Raw genomic sequence first — 15,862 nt, forward strand, 5'->3', positions numbered from 1 at the left:
CGAGGTTTAGGGCACACAGCGTAGATTTGGGAGCAAACTGCATCCTGTCATTGTGTGGTTTTGTTGTCAGCCTCAGGCACAAAACATGTTTGGTGGGCTTATGTTTTTATAAACATACGCGTAGCTTACTTTAGCAGGACGAGAAGCGCTGTTGAAGGTCGGAGCCAGGATTCTCGCGTGTTGCCTTTCGTGGACACCAGTTGATCGTTTTTTCTCTGATAAGTGCACAGAAGTGAAATGGTAGTTACCACGTGCATTTCACTGTATCAATATACGCTCTATCGCATTGTGATTTACATCTTTTACTGTTTTTCCCTTCCGGTTTAAAAGAGTTCTCCGTTAAAAAAAAACCAACCAAAAACAGGCGGGTGAGAAGATCCGACCTCGAACATGGCATTTCGGTTGCATCATTCTTCCAGCGGTGCCGAGAGGCGCCGCAGCCGCCGCGCAGGGAAGCGGCACCGCGCGTCGGCCTCCGCCAGCCGGGCGAGGCGGCGGCGCTGCCGGGGCCGCGCTGCGCGGCGGGCAGCCCCCCTCGGCGCCGCCTCCCCGCGCGGGGCCCCGCCGGGGCGGCAGAGGGCGGCCCCGGCCCGGCCGCCGCCGTCCCCCGGGGCGCGGGGGCGGGCGGAGGCGGGGCGGCCCGGCCAGGGGCTGCCGGGCGCCGGCGGGGAGCCCACAGCGAGGTGCCCGCCCGCCCCCGGCAGCGCCGTTGCGCAGCTCCCGCGGACGGGCCGGGGCCGGGGCCGGGGCCGGGGCCGGAGCCGGGCGAGCGGGGCCGGGGCCGGGCGCGGCGCAGGCGGCGAGGCTGGACGGCCGCGGCGGCAGGGCGCGAGGCCGCCCGGCGCTGGCGGCGGGGGGCGGCGGGGGCCCGGCGCGGCGCGGCGCCGCGGGGGCCCGGCGCATGGCGGCGGCGGCGGCCGGGAGCATCACCACGCTGCCGGCGCTGCCCGACGACGGCGGCAGCGGCGCCTTCCCGCCCGGGCACTTCAAGGACCCCAAGCGGCTCTACTGCAAGAACGGCGGCTTCTTCCTGCGCATCAACCCCGACGGCAGGGTCGACGGCGTCCGCGAGAAGAGCGACCCGCACAGTGAGTGCCGCGCCGAGCTGCGTGGGTGCGCGCGTGTGGCTGCGCGTGGACAGGGCTCTCCGCACCTGCCTACGGGCGTCCGCGTAGCTAAGTGGTAGTGCGGCCCCCGCGGGCAGGAGCTTTCGGAGCAGATGCTCTGGGGCCACCGCAGAGCCGCCTCGCCGCCTTTCCCAGCCTGCGGGTGCCTGAGCCTCTGCCTGGAGATCAGGTGGGTCCCAGGCTTGCCTGCGAGCCCCCATGCCTGGCTTGGCCTGGCCGGGTTTCCCTCCGTTGGGAGCTCTGGCTGCCCAGCGTGGCTCGCACCTTTGGGGTTAGGTGGTGCCGTGCTGGTCACGGTTTTGCTGTGGCTTAATCCGGCAGCTCCTGAGTATGGTCCCCAGTGTACGGGACCACGCTGCTGGTCGCCCTGTGGTATGGACCCGTACGATCCGGGACCTGCTGGCAGCTTTAGACCACGACGGGCTTCCTGAAGCTAAATAATCTTCACGCAGCGCTGTGTGGGTTTACTGACAGGCACTGGCATGATATCCCACCCCAGCGTACTGAGTGCAGGCTCCTGTTAGCATCTCCTCATTCAGCCTGGGCGCTCCGGAGCTGTTCAAACACACGCAGATTTACTTATGTGCTTAAAGGTGCGCGAGTTTGTTTGCTCTCTGTCTTGAACAGGTGTAATGGCACTTTACTGCGAGTTAAATATAAAAGTAGAAAGATTTTTTTTCCAGGGTAGATAAACTCTCCTTATGAATAAAGAGTGCAGGAGTATTCCTAGAGAGGAACAGAGGCATAAATCTGTTCAAGGAGGCAGAGCTTATAACAAAGCACTGTAAGAATGCCTTTTTGGCTTAAAACAAAATAGTTATAGTTTTTTTATTGCGTTTTTTTTTTTTTTACTTAATGCAAGGATATATAAAACACCCATATAACAAAACGTATGGACTCCCAGCGGACGCAGCTTGTCCTCTAGTATTTAATCTTTTGAGCCGCTTGTCCTCTAGTGTTTAATCTTTTGCGGAAGGACGAGGATTGCGAGCAGGGAACAGACTTTCCGCCCCTGGGTTGTGGGGTTCGTGTGCCTGCGGGTCTGCGAGCTGTGCTGGCCGGGACCCTCGATGGCCTCTGCCAGGTGTCTGCTGCATGACAGGGCGGCTCGTGGGACGCCCGCGGCGGGCTGCTGGTACGAAAGCAGTCTGTCTGTCTGTCCCAGGCACAAAATACCTGTTTGCAGACTTCAGAATATTGTGGAGTTATTGCTGATACAGCATAGGGTTTTTTCAGTGCCCGTGAGGTATTTTCTTCAGAACCTGCCTGTCCTTTATGATCGTCTCTCTTGGTGTGAGAAGGTTTGTTAGCGTTCAACGTGTTTGCGCACCTTGACCAGGCGGTGGTCTAGCTGCAGGCTCTTGATGTGCAGAGCAGGCAAAGGGTCTTACTGCGATTTTCTTTCCATCCTGGCCCTCGAGTGACAGATGAGAGGGGGAGTGATCGATGAGGGGAGACTAAGATCAGGGAGAGGAAGAAGAGGAGAAGCAAGTGAGGAGAGACGGGCAAAAAGGTGGCAAAAATTATGAGCCCTTTAATACTACTTTCGAGTTTGGGCATTTATTTTTGCCAAAATCATTTTCTTAGAATTCAAAGGAAAGATTGCAACAGACTGTCCCAAAATTCCAGTATTGCCAGGTTAGGACTCTGTCTGAGGCTGTTTTACTTTGTGACTCTCTGGTGGAAATGTTACATGTACGATGGGCTGTAGATACAAGTCAGAAAAGATATGCAGGTAAAGTTAGCATCCTTTATGGGGCTGGCTAATATTCCTAGAAAAAGCTAGCAAGTTTTCAGACCTGCCCCTGCATTCTTGCATTTCTGTTTCTCTGGTACTGGTTTAAAGGGAAATGTAGTTGATGATGTGTTCTTAGTAACAAAATAATGTATTTATTGCCTAAACAACATTTAAATAACAATTATTGCACATGGACTCTTCAGATGTTGACGCCCAAAACGAGGCATTAATTTTCCATGTAGATAAGCAGTCTGTTTTTTAAACCTGCTAGTCAGTGACTGTGCAGGATCCAGTTAGTGCTGGAAACTGTACAGTAATGCATTCAGCTTGCTTTGGGCTTCTGTGCTTGGGAAATGAGGGAATTCTTACAGGAAATCAGTCTCATTAATTCATAACACGTGTCATCTCACCTCTAGAGGTAGCTATGAGAATATTTGGGGAATGCGACGCAAACGGAGATAATGTTGACTCAGGGGGTAATATAAGACTGAAGCTATTTCCAGATGTTGTCACTGCTATCAGATTCTTTTCTAATTCAGTACTTGGCTTTTGCGGTGAAAAATGCCAGTATCAGTGTGTGGTGTTCTGTGTTCACCCTTAAAATATGAAACGTAGATGATCTTAACATTCCCCCAGCCAGGCTACAGCTGCCCTGAATGTTATCCTTGGTCTTGCCCTGAAAGTCCTTGTTCTTCTTGGTCTTAGGGCTCCCTAGTTCTCCCCCCCCCCCAACTTTTTTTAGCTCATTCTGCCAGGGAAACTAGTAATATCCATCCTGCCAGGGAAATGCGAGTTTTACGTTCTTGAGTCTTTCTAATGTGGGTTTTCTTTTCCTGTTAAGCCTTATCTATACTAGAAATTTCAACTGTCTTTTCAAGCTGCTTCCCTGGCAGTCAATTATGTTTGAAAATCTTACTGGTGTCGGTACTGCGTTGCTCTTTCCATGCCATTGCCTTTTAAGTTTCTCTACTCTTCATAGCTTTCTCGTTGTCATTTCTTCCTGGCCCTCCACTTGGTCTCCGTACTTTCTTCTCTCTTCTCTGCCTCTTCAGTGTCAGTGATCACTAATATTCTTCTCCCTGTCCCTTTTCTACTAGTCTCTGTCTCTCTGAACCCCCTTCATTTTCCTAACCTTTTGCTGTTGACTGAATGGTGTGGGAACAGGTAGAGGAAATTCTGGGTTACAAACTACTGGTGTAGCTTCTGGCCTCTACTGCAGAAAGGCAAATGCCAGGGAACGGCTCCGGTCCCCCTGAACTTTGCTCATCCTGCAGAAAATCCCTTTGCTTAAAAAGAATGGTTGATAAGCATGTTACAGGGGACAGGGGCTCCCCTGTTGTGGTGCCTGCGGACTCACATGAGGGTCCGTGTGCATGGCAGGAGCACCCTGATGAGCTGCTCTGTTGTCCCCTGGCCTCAGGTCAGCAGGGGCAGTTGCAAGGTTCAGTGTCAGTCCCCCTCCCTCCTTCTTTCTTTGCTGTCAGGCTGCCTTTTTTTTTTCCTCCTGGAAGAACTCACTTCTGAGAAGGGCAGAAATCAGTGCTTGAAGCGTCAGTGAGGCGCATAGCTCCGGCGTTGCATGGTTCACATCCACAGCATCTTTGTGTAAACACATCACTCGGTACAAATCTGTGTGATGCTGAACTGTGACCTGGTGAATGGTGCTCTGCGGATCTCTGTGAAATCCTGTGGTAGGCCTGGCAGGTCATGCTGGCGTGATGTATGGCTGGGAAAGGCCAGGTCTCAGACAATAGGAAAAAAAAATTTCCTACAGAAAATTTTAATGAAGAAAATACACACCTCAGTTAATGAGGGTCACCTCATAATATCATATCACCTCATAATGCCTTTCTTTGATTAAATAAAAGAGATTTTTGTAAGATGGTTTTGAGAAAAATATAATGGCTGTAGAGAATTTGGGTTCGAAGTCTAATTAAGGGAGAGGAGAGATTGTTGTGGAAACTGGTATTCTTATGATTTAGTTGTACAAAACAGCATTTGATTAGCACATCCTCATTTTTACCTTTAAAGGAAGTTCTTATTTTGGAAGGTGAATGGCTCTTTATGTCTCAGAGCAAAATCTAATACTGCAAACTAATGTTTTTGTTAGCCCTGTCCTTTTTTTCCCCCCTTCTGACTCTAACGCTAAGGATGGGTTGTCCAAAATACATGTTCCGTTTCATGGGATGGCATGGGTTTTGACTTTTACACTCACCCAGTTCACTTTGGTTTATTCATAATTCGGTCGTCAGTGAAATGCAAGTTTACGTCCTGTATGCTGGATGATTGGAATCATATGATTCACTTAGTTAAAAAGTAGGACAATACACATTACATGGTTGATATTGCCACATCTGATTTGCGTTGTACAATGACTTCAGTGAAGTCCCCCTTTGGACACACCCTAGGGATTTGCTGAGGATTTTTTTTCCTTGAAACAAAAGGCGCTTTTTAAAGCTTATGTTATTTAAAACAGAACAAAAAGGCAAACTTTTTTTGGGGGGGGGAGGGGAAAGGGTCGTCATCCACTTTTGATTCATCTTGCGGAAAAAGTACACAGGATACAGTCTTTCTGTAAAGACTTTCAGAAACCCTCCAGAGGTGTCTGCCTCAGAGAGATTCAATGCCAGTGAAGGGGAAAAGCAAAGGGAATGGCCTGGGAACACTTATCCATACATTTCAGAAAATGTCTAATAACGCATCTGGTTTCCTTCATGGTTCCTCTTACTGAGGAATGGTCTGCATGTGTATATTTGTAATTGCCCAAGCTGCTTTATTTCATGCCAACAATAAAATAGGGCATCCAAGTAATCCCGAGCCATTCTTGTCTGCTCATTAATGAGGTGACAAGACTCCAGTTTGTCACTCGGAAAGGATTCAGCAGGATGAACTTTACCAACCCTACACGTGTCTGAAATACCTTCTTTCTGCTTGGTAATTGACTGCTATTCCACAAGTAGTCTCGAGAAGACATAAAATGAGGTAATACTGATCCAGGAAATTTTTTCTTGAGGAAAGTTCCTTGTAGAAGTAGTCATTAATGTTATGATTTTTACTGATATCATATATATAACAATTAAATATCTAAGTTGCAAGTGATTTCAAAAGAGTATGTTGAAGTGTATGCAGCCTTTTACAGCTACTAGCTTAATCAAGGAGACGATAAAAATCTGACCGCTGTATATACAAATGGAATAAAACTAACCACTCCTCAGAAATGAGAATTTGAGCAAATGTCAGTAAGTGTTTTAGTATGACGGTTCAGTATCCAGCAGTTAGTGTTAAAAAGGTGCAGAAGTTAGGTACAACTCAGAAGATCTCTCCCATTTCAATGTCTCATAGATGTGGCTGGGCATCCTGTTCCAAATGGTATATGTATACCACTGGAGTACTAGGTGAGAGTTGACTTTTTTTGAAAATCTTGCCCTAAATGTTCAAATACAACACTTGTATCCAGGTCGTTCTGCAAACCGATTCATTCTGCTTTACTTTTGGTGCAGAGACCTTAACTGTTTTGCCAAATACTAATGCTTTGGTACGTAGATGGCACAGAAATCACTCCTGGATCTCAGGTGTAGCTGGTTTTAAAGAGAGAGATAGCAGAGGTCCCCCAGGGCAGAAAGATGAGAGTATGTTTCCTTTGCATCTTTGGCTTATTCTGCCATGGAAATACTATCATAATATTTGCTGTAGGGCCCCGAAGGTGAGTTAGATGAGGGACAGACCATCTACGTTGGCCAGGCAGTACTGAAGCAAGTTCAGGGCAGGGTGTTTTCTCATCTGCTGCCGTGTTTGCTAACCCTTTTACCTAGATTATAGTGAGTCCTACTGACGGCAAGGTGCGTGCTTGACTAGCAGGCGTGCTCTGGTGATGGAGTGAGGCAAATTCGAGATGTCGCTGGCAGGCAGTGAATTGTCCTCTCTTTCCTACCAGTTTGCTGCCTGGTTTGCTGCTCTTTGAAGAGCATGGAAAGTTGCCGAGGTACTGCGAGCTGCAGGTACACTAGAGGGGATGATTTAGCCCATAAATGTGTGCACAGGCTTTAGAAATCAGAACTGTTTTACAGGTACTTACATACTTTTTCTTTACAGAAAAAAAAATCCAACTTCCATGTAGCTGTTAAACAGTGATAGATGAATAAGACAAATGCAGCTACTACGTAGCTGTTTGACAGCATACCCTCAAATTATGGAGGTAGTCACCAGAATAAAATCCTTGCAAAAGCCATCTTTATGACCCCTTACCAGAAAAAAATTGTGCAGCTACACAAGTATGAGATTTAGTGAAGTCCAAATGAAGACTAGCCATTTGTCATCTTGATAAAATGGAGCTACGTATTCCTGAATTGCTCATGAACAAAATGCAATCAGGTAGCTGCTAATGCTTTATACTTGACTAATAAATGCTCAAAATTTGTGCATATGGTTCTAAGAAAAAGTTTATCCTGTGGTGGAAATACGTTTAAAAAGCAATTCACAGAAGGTGAACTATGTTACTAAGCTTTTTTTTTTTTAATGTATGATGTCTTTTGATGCACTAGAGAAACAGCATAAATTGAAGTTAAAACCAGTGGGATTGTATTCTCGGTCTCTCTCCCGGTCTCTCTCCCGGTCTCTCTCCCGGTCTCTCTCCCGGTCTCTCATCTTCCCCCCCCCTTTTTTCTTTTTCTTTCTTTCTTTTTTTTTTTTTTTGAATGCATTTTTGGTGTAGGTTACCAAAGATTTTTAAAAGGTCAGCAGGTTCGTCTTCCATTCTGTGATAAAAGAAAGAGACATGCCGAGCGCACAGATGAATGGGGAAGAACAGACATAGCACTGGTTTGGGCAGTGGAATTATCAGTCACAAGGTACAAAAGCTGCTGAAGTTAGAGCCCGGAAAAATGCCACCTTCTCGTGTTCAGTTTCCACAGAGTTCCTACTCTCATCAGGTTTTCTAAAAGCTGGGACCTGTACGTGTTCCACTGTGGTTTTTGGTCAGAGTTCTGTTTATTTACCCTTTAATTAATCGGTCTCTCAGTCTGAATTTTAAAACATAATCCTTTCACTTAGCTTTTGTTTCTGTAAGCCACTCCCAACTATCCCTGTGGGAGTTGTTGATATCTTGAGGAATAACATGCTTAAATCTGTACATGGTAATTTTACTTTTGTTTTAATCGTTACTGTGTTATATTTCCTCATTCATAATATCGTAGCAAGCACATTTAAAGAGTGCTTATCCATTGATTTCTCCGTACTTAAAGCCATTACTGTGCTGAAGTGAAGCATGTAACAGGACAGCTTCCTTGAAAATTTTCCTCTGGGCTTAATGTTTTTCTTCTTTTTCTTCCCTTTTTATTCCAAAGAAAAAATAATTTCCTATATCTCCTCATTTGCTCAAGCGGTTTGTCATTTGTGTCCACATGCTCTTCTCCAAGAAAAAGAAAAATTTAGCTAAGCTGATATAGTGAATATAGAAATGCTTGGATTTGAGGCCAGGAATTAGTGTCGATTCTCGGCAAGAAACTGCCTGCCTACAGGTGATGCAGGTCATAATTAAGATAAATGTTTTAGATTCACATATTGGATGTTTTTGGCTGACAATGATGCATCTAAATAATTTTCTCAAATTTGCGGTATTATTATATTGAACTACTAAGTTTTCAGTGATTGCTTACTGATGCTTGTTGGCTAAATATTACAAAGGATTTTTTTTTTCTGTGATAAAATACATCATGACTTGTCCAAGAAGAATGAAATTTGTGTTTCAACTATTATGGTTTTCAGCATATTTCTTAGGAGTGTTATTCTCAGGTCACTGGCCATCTGTTGTTTCAAAATACTTGAGAGATGTTTGGTTGTACTAATAAACTGATTTATAACTTTAGACACAATGGAGCTTTTTGATTCTCAGTGGTGGCATGCTTTCAGTCTAATTATCTAGTTAAAAGAATGGACTATATAACATAATCTTTATATAATCCGTTTTTGAAGCAAAGGTTGTACTGAGAATGCTCAAGTTACTGTTTGTTTAGGTGAATTTCATGAACTGAGTATCTAGAGCAAGTGATACTTGAAACGTTAGTGACATGGCTTTTGAAACCTGAGCTTCTGTAATGAGATTGCGTTTCAGTTCTGATTGAGACTGAGTAGTAGCCTTTTATTGGTATCTGTTTAAGACTCTGCATTTAAAAAGAAAGCACCTCTGTCATTATTTGTCATTTTCAGTTGTGTGTTTTGTGACAATATGTGGGTACATTAGAGCTCCTGGCTGCCTCTTCTGCCTCCCCCTGATTTCTCAATAAAGACATTTAAAGGGTGACTGTCCGAAGCGCTGATGGCATTTCAGAGTTAATATCTAATTTATTTGTTTGTTAGGATACGTTCAGATTTTGACTAAAGCCTGAGATGCTCATCCGAGAATATAGATGAGATGATGTCTACAAAGTTGGGTGGAGGTCCTCTTACACAAGCTGTCATGGTACACTTTTGATTGAGCAATCCTGTATGAAGTTACCACTCCTGTTTGACTTTTAGAGCTTGAAACCACCTTTCTTGAGTGGTTTAAAGGAGAAAGATACTAAGGGTTTTAGGAAGGGGAAAGTAGGAACTAAGCTCCATAGTCATGCACAGTAACAATATGATGAAATAATGTCCTTGTACTGTGGAGCTTGTTAATTTGTTTCTTATCTTGTGATGAGACTTCAGCAGATCTCTTAAAATGGTAGTCACTAGGATTTCAGTTGGAAAGTGAAAATCTCAAAATCCTGCTGCTTGTGGCTATGAAATGCTGCGTGGTGCTGTGTCATGGAGGAGCAAGGATATCGGCTGCCACGTTGCTTGAAACGTTTGCATTCGGCTTCTCGGATCTTCCCTTTCTGCTGTTAAGCTGAGCCAGACGGGTGCCCGTGGTTCCCGCCGTGCCCGGTGCCTGTCTGGAAGTGTTTTCACACCGGTGTGTTTTATTAGCAGTTCTGTTGCCATTCTGCATGTAGTGTGGCTCTGGGGTTTTTTTTGCTGATGAAAGGTGTCCTTATCACAGCCGTGTGTGTTGGCAAAATACGTGAGGCTCTGGAAATAGGCATCACGGCACCTCTGTCATCTCTCGTGGTACACCTCATTCTGGGAAACTTCTGTAGCACCTCTTGGGACTGCTGCTGTTTTTTTGGCAGACTGCCTTCTGGACACTTGGTCACAAATTCTCAAGTCTCTTGGTTCTGTCCAAATTTCCCTTTTTTTGTTCATGTTTTTTCCTCCTCAGTGCTGTATTTTATTATCACCTGTTATGCTATCAAGGCTGCTGACCACAGGTTCAGACCTTTGAGATACTTTAGCTGATCTAACAAGTCTGCGCTGCCAGAAAGGATGCTCTCCACCCACCATCCACCATGCTGTACCTGGCAGCACCTCTAGCACTGAGTTCACTGAAGGCCAGATAGTTTGGTTTGCTGAACCGGCAGGAGAATACTTGCTCTCTCCTCCTCCTCCTGTTAGTTTCCGATTGATTTAATGGGTTGAAGCAGCTCACCAAGATGCTAAGAGAAGTGCCAGAGGCGGTGCGAGGGAGCTGGTAGGCGTGTGGGGTGGCAGGAGGGGAACTGCCCCTTTCCAGTGGCCGCTAGGGCTTCAGTTGTCGCAGCCTGTCTGGTGGTACCGTGTCCAAACCATCTCGTCCATTAAAATGTAGGACAAGATGCGCTCTCTTGCTTGATGGGTGACTTTGAAGAGGAGGAAAAGATAGAGTCTATGCAGTTGTCTCCTGTGTTACGTTTCAGGGTAGAAGGGCAATTTTGGGGCCATTTGCAAGGAGAACTGATATAGTCCTACAGCTTTCAGAAGACCACTAATGACTCTGGAATTTTTGGAAGCAGACAGCCACATCTGTAGAGTAGTTCTTGTGCAGTAGTCCCCTAGATGCTGTTGATACCTGTGACAACAGAGAGGGATACAAAAATAAAACTTTTTTTTACTGTGGAGAAGCAGCCAGTGAGGGCGGCGTGGAGGATGTTTTGGGAGAGACTCACCCGTGTCTGCAAGTCACTCAGGGCAGCCTGCTGCACGGACTTGTCGGGCTGAGCAGTTTCTGGGAAACAGCAGATGGATTCAGTTCATCGGGTTTCTCTGACTGGGCACCGGGGATGCGTAGTTAAACACGCGTCTGGCCTGGCTTCTGAATATGTAAATATGGAGGATTCATTTCGTGGTCTTACGGTTACAGGATCACGGCGAATGACTTACTGACAGTAATGTAGTTCATTCAGGAAAAAAGGCCATGATGCTTGTGTCCTTGGAAATGCAGGCAGTCCTAAAAAGGTGAACAACACATCTACAAAACATGATGCCAGTTTTAATTTATTGTGGTCCCAACCATCCCTTTCCTTTTCTGCTTCAAGAAGCAATGTCTTCCAGAGCACTTAAATATTTAATTTTTGCTTTGGTTCAAGTGATCGTGAGGTGTTACTTCATGATATTGAAGGGTGGAGAAGGATGTATCAAAAAGAGGCTGAATTTCAGTGATTAAGCTACAATAACATGGATCAATATCATATGCATGATATATTAAGTGCCAAGCCAAGGAGAAAATGCTATTGTTAGGAGGGAGAGATGAGCTGTCTGGCTTGCCTGCTGGTTTGAAACGGCATAAGGCAACTTTGGGAGCATGCTATTGCAGTGAAGTCTGGAGCAATGCAGAGATAACTCCAACCAGATTTAAACCATGGTAGCAAGTGCTAGTAATAGGCTGGCTGAAGCAGCAGAGAGCTAAGCAGGTCTGTTCTTAGAAATTGCAGATTGTCAGGTCTCTCTTTGGTTGGCAGGAAAGTGCTCATGTCCCTTCTCAGTACGGCATGAAGGTATTCAGAGTAAGGACGGAGCAGTGGGCTTTTATTTGGAGGAGGTGGAAGGCAGGGAAGCGGTTATGGCTTGATCACTTTGTCTCTGCAGTTTTATGGAGCCAGGTTCTTGGCTCCCCTCACAGACTGGGTCCCGCAGTGTATTTCGCCTGCCTCCTCAAAGCGATCGTAAGGGACCATAAATGTGGGGAGTGTTATCTGAATGTTTAGAAGAAAATCTGAATGTGCACTGTCTGATTTATTTTTCGGTGTTAGAGAATTTCTTTTCTTACAAATACGCTCTCTCACACTCAAGCAACGCTGCGTTCAAAAGCAAAGTAGAGGCTTTTTCAAAGACTCCGGTTCACTATCCTTCCAGGTCTGCAGTGATTGACAGTGGTTATCCTTCCTTCGCCTGGTCATGTGCAGCTTGTGCTATTCCCCTGCGATGTGTTATTTACATGTCAGTATAGGGTGGATACACAGCTTGATGGAAGGGAAAAAATAGATGGAGGATGAAGTAAGTCTCCAGGCTTAATATTATCTTTGCAGTGTCCTTGTAGTGAACTAAGCGAACAGGCGCTGGGGAAATTCGTGCTCGTGGGAATGCATTTTGTTTGATTGTTTTTTGTCTTTTTTTTTTTGTAATTGACTTTCTGTAAATATCCATTAAAGACTCAGTGATTCACTCTGATAAGTCATCTTTTGTTTAGTATCGAAGACTGGAGAAATGCAAAGCTAAGAGAATCACTGTCTCTTAATCTTTGGACCACACTCAAAGCAACCAACTCTAAGCAGCGACCTAAATCATAGGAACTCCTCCTTATCAGCTTGTTATTTCTCCTGCCCTGTCAGCGATGCCATCTTCCTGGCACCCTGGATGCCTCGGGCAGTTCCTATTTACCACCACTCTGTTTCAGAGTCTCTTGAGATCCCGTTTGCTGGTTTTTCTTGGCATTTCTAAAATCCACCTTTTCCTTTCCATTTGTAACACTAGGGCTTACGTCTGTGGGTTGGCAACCTCTTACCACTGCTACGGCAGTCTTTTCCTTTCATCTTGCCCGAGTCTGTTATCTGCTGCTCTGACGCCAGTTGTAGTCCTGAACTACTGTGTACAACTGAATAGTTGTTGTGAGAGGCTATGAATGTGGAGAGGGAGCGCTTCAAAAAAAATCTTCTAAAGAGGGTATATTTTTACTTTCTCTGTCTTCTGAAGTGAATACCCTGTAGCTTGTCTCAGGTTGTCCTTGTTTTTGTTATGTTTATTTTGCTGTAAGTGAACAGCAGTCTGTAGTTACAAAGAGCTGAGTGAACACACACCAGACATAAAGGGCTTAGAAAACTCTGCAAGTCCCATATGCACCTTCTGGTGTCAGTGACCCTGTTGTGTTGGCTAAACAGTCACAGCAGCTTTGTTTCAAAGCCATACAACTGAGAGTGGGTTTAGATTATACATTCATGAGGGTGAGACCTCACATGTAGTATTTGACTTCACAGGCTAAATGTTCTGATAGCAAATAACCTCCTATAGGAAGTTTCAGCATATTCTGAAATGTGAATTTTAGTAGCAGACCTCATTTAAACGAATACCAGTTCTTTCCCCATAACATCTCAGGTGTGGCCTATCCATACTGTATTTCTTCATCTGTCTGTAGCTTCCCATTTTCTACTGCATTAAACAAGCTGCTGAATTTTGTTTTGGAGAGCTTCACAGCTGATGCCCCAAACAGTTTATTTTTCTATTTCAGTAATAGTTGTTTGACTTGTCTGGCAAATCTGTGGTTCTTGTTTCCATTGCCATAGGGTTACATTTTCAAATAAACAGTGTTTTGCTTTCTGCCATGATTTGGGAGGAGGTATCTGTGAATACTCATAATTTTCCATGCTAGTCTTTCACATTTCTCCTGAAGTTCCCCTTTGCGATGATGCTAACAGAAAACTCAAGAGTGGTGAATTCCCTGATGTGCTAGCACTAACCACTTTCGTAATGGCCTGTACCATCTTGTTCCTTGTGTTCCCCAGTCTGTGTCTTGTTTTGTATTTAGTTTATGGAAGAAAGAAGTACTTTTTCAGGGAACACAATTAAGTGGTGGGACATCTGTAATCATGTGTGGTCTTGCACACTTGCCGGGTTTTTTTTGTCTTTTTTTTTTTTCTGTGGTTGTGTATAAAGATTGTAGTCTTTATAGCCAAATGCACAGGCATATCTTCCGTACCCAGCGCTAGAGTTTTACGGTGAGAATGTACAGGTGTGTTAAGGTTGTATAAGAAAAATTATTTAAAAAATATGGAGTAAGGAGAATGCCCTAAAGAGACAGTAAGGCTCCATTTCTTGATATTAAAGAGTATCTTTAAGTTTGAGCTTGTTTCAACTTTTTATTAGCATTATGTTACATTTTAGTAGCTCTTCAGGGAAAATATTTTAATAATCATGAATGTCTCCGTTGCTGCCTTCCAAGTTATTCTGCAATTTACTTTTGTAAGCACTAAATGAAGTGAAAGCAGTTTAAAGAAACATGGTGGGTTACTTTACTCATCTTCTCTTAAGACAAGTGCTCCAGGAAAAGTCCTGAAAAGAGTGTATGTACATGCACTCATTGTTTTGATAATGAAACCTTCAAACATTGTTCTAAATCAAGTATTTGGGGTAAATCTATCAGAGACTAGACCGGTACCCAGTAATGAAAAAAGTTCTTCTTCAGTAAAGTTAGCAAATTTTTCTGCTTGGTTTTGCCCTCTTGACTTTAAATGATGCAATCAATCCTTTGCAATGACGAGAAGTCTGTTACTCGTTTGCATTGTAATAATCCCGGAGACTGCAAACAGTGTAGCAGTTCGGCATTTAGAAGTATTTTAAGTACTGTACTTGCAATGTCTGGCACTCGAAATCCTTATGTAATGTCGAGCAATCACTGTTTGCTTGACTCAACAGTATGAAATACCCGTATTATGTTTTGTAAGCAGAGCACAAAATAGCTAGACTTCTCTAGTGCCTGTAACTTCTAAAGCCCTTGATGAGGTTTGATGAACCACTTTATGCAAGCTGTGTGGAACAGAAACGTAGTTGTGCCTGCTGTGCGTGTGGGGGAGCGAGGGCACGTAGGGACGGGGCACCAAGCCAAGGCTGTGGTCAGAAATGTTGCATGTTACGTTATTCTCTAATTGTTCTTCTGCAGGACAACTTTATTATCCTTCATATGAGAGTATATAGGGAGTATTCGAAGATGCCATGTATTTGGTAGTCAGTGTTTCCTGCGGAGGATTCCCAGTTTGATGGGTTTATATTAGGCAGAGCTGGATATTTGTAGAAGTTGGAGATAAGCGTAAATGAGACTAGATAAAGAACCTGGATGGGGAAATAATTTTCCTTGTATTCATTATCTGTAATACTTTGATTAAAACTCTTAGAAAAAATCTGTAAATGTCAATGTTGTGTATATATATACTAGTTCAGCAGGTTGATACTTAAACAGCTGGGCAAGCTATTCTGTTCAAAGCCTTGGATTTACTCTTAAGTGTAACTGGAACTTTTCAAAGTGTTTACATTTCAGAAGTGTATATTTCTGTTGTGGTTGTTTACATTTCAAAAACTTTAGGTCTGTCTGCAAGTGGTTTTATGCCTCTGGCTGGCAAAAAGGAAAAAGATACACTTAGCGTGTTGTCGTGCAAAAGTAAAGAAATGTGCCTTTGTACCGGAGCGTGACTCACTGTTTCGCCGTGTGGCACTTCATTTGCTTGGGGTTTTTTTTGTTTGTTTTTGTTTTTGTTGCACTTGTGTAGTTTTTGCCCGCCTCTCCTGCGGAGGCTGATTTGCTGTTTTTCTTGTGCAGCTTCCTCCTTTCTCCGCCGCACGGATGCGCTCCAGGTCTTAGGGTGGCGTGTGCTTCAGGGCCTCTGCCGGTGGCACAGCTCATTCCTCCTGCGCCGGTGAAAGAGGGCAAGGAGCAGTTTCTGCATTTGCATTCTCAAGACTGGAGATGCCTCATGTGTGGATGCAATTTTATCAGTTAGTAGAAGGCATTAATATGCTTAATGTGTCCGTGAGAAAGAAACATCAAAATGCGTTGCAGCCTAGATGCGCAAGGCACAGAGCCACACATACCCCCAAGTCTGAGAGAGCAGTTGCAGCGTGAGGCCTGGGGCTTGGACCTGACCCATGGGGCAGGGTTGCCTGGCCCTGGAAATGCTAG

At 44.7% G+C, this 15,862-nt stretch overlaps 1 protein-coding gene across 1 annotated transcript in view; it reads left to right on the forward strand.

Moving 5' to 3' along the window:
* The first annotated feature begins 581 nt into the window (after positions 1 to 581).
* The window catches only part of FGF2 (fibroblast growth factor 2), a 37,303-nt gene continuing 22,022 nt past the window's right edge, over positions 582 to 15,862 (forward strand). The window contains exon 1 of the mRNA XM_026122489.2: positions 582 to 1,088. Within this exon, the coding sequence (XP_025978274.2) occupies positions 902 to 1,088 (187 nt within the window). The 5' untranslated portion in view covers positions 582 to 901. The remainder of the gene's footprint in view (positions 1,089 to 15,862) is intronic.

Source organism: Dromaius novaehollandiae, chromosome 4 (assembly GCF_036370855.1).
Source record: "Dromaius novaehollandiae isolate bDroNov1 chromosome 4, bDroNov1.hap1, whole genome shotgun sequence".
Taxonomy (NCBI): Eukaryota; Metazoa; Chordata; class Aves; order Casuariiformes; family Dromaiidae; genus Dromaius; species Dromaius novaehollandiae.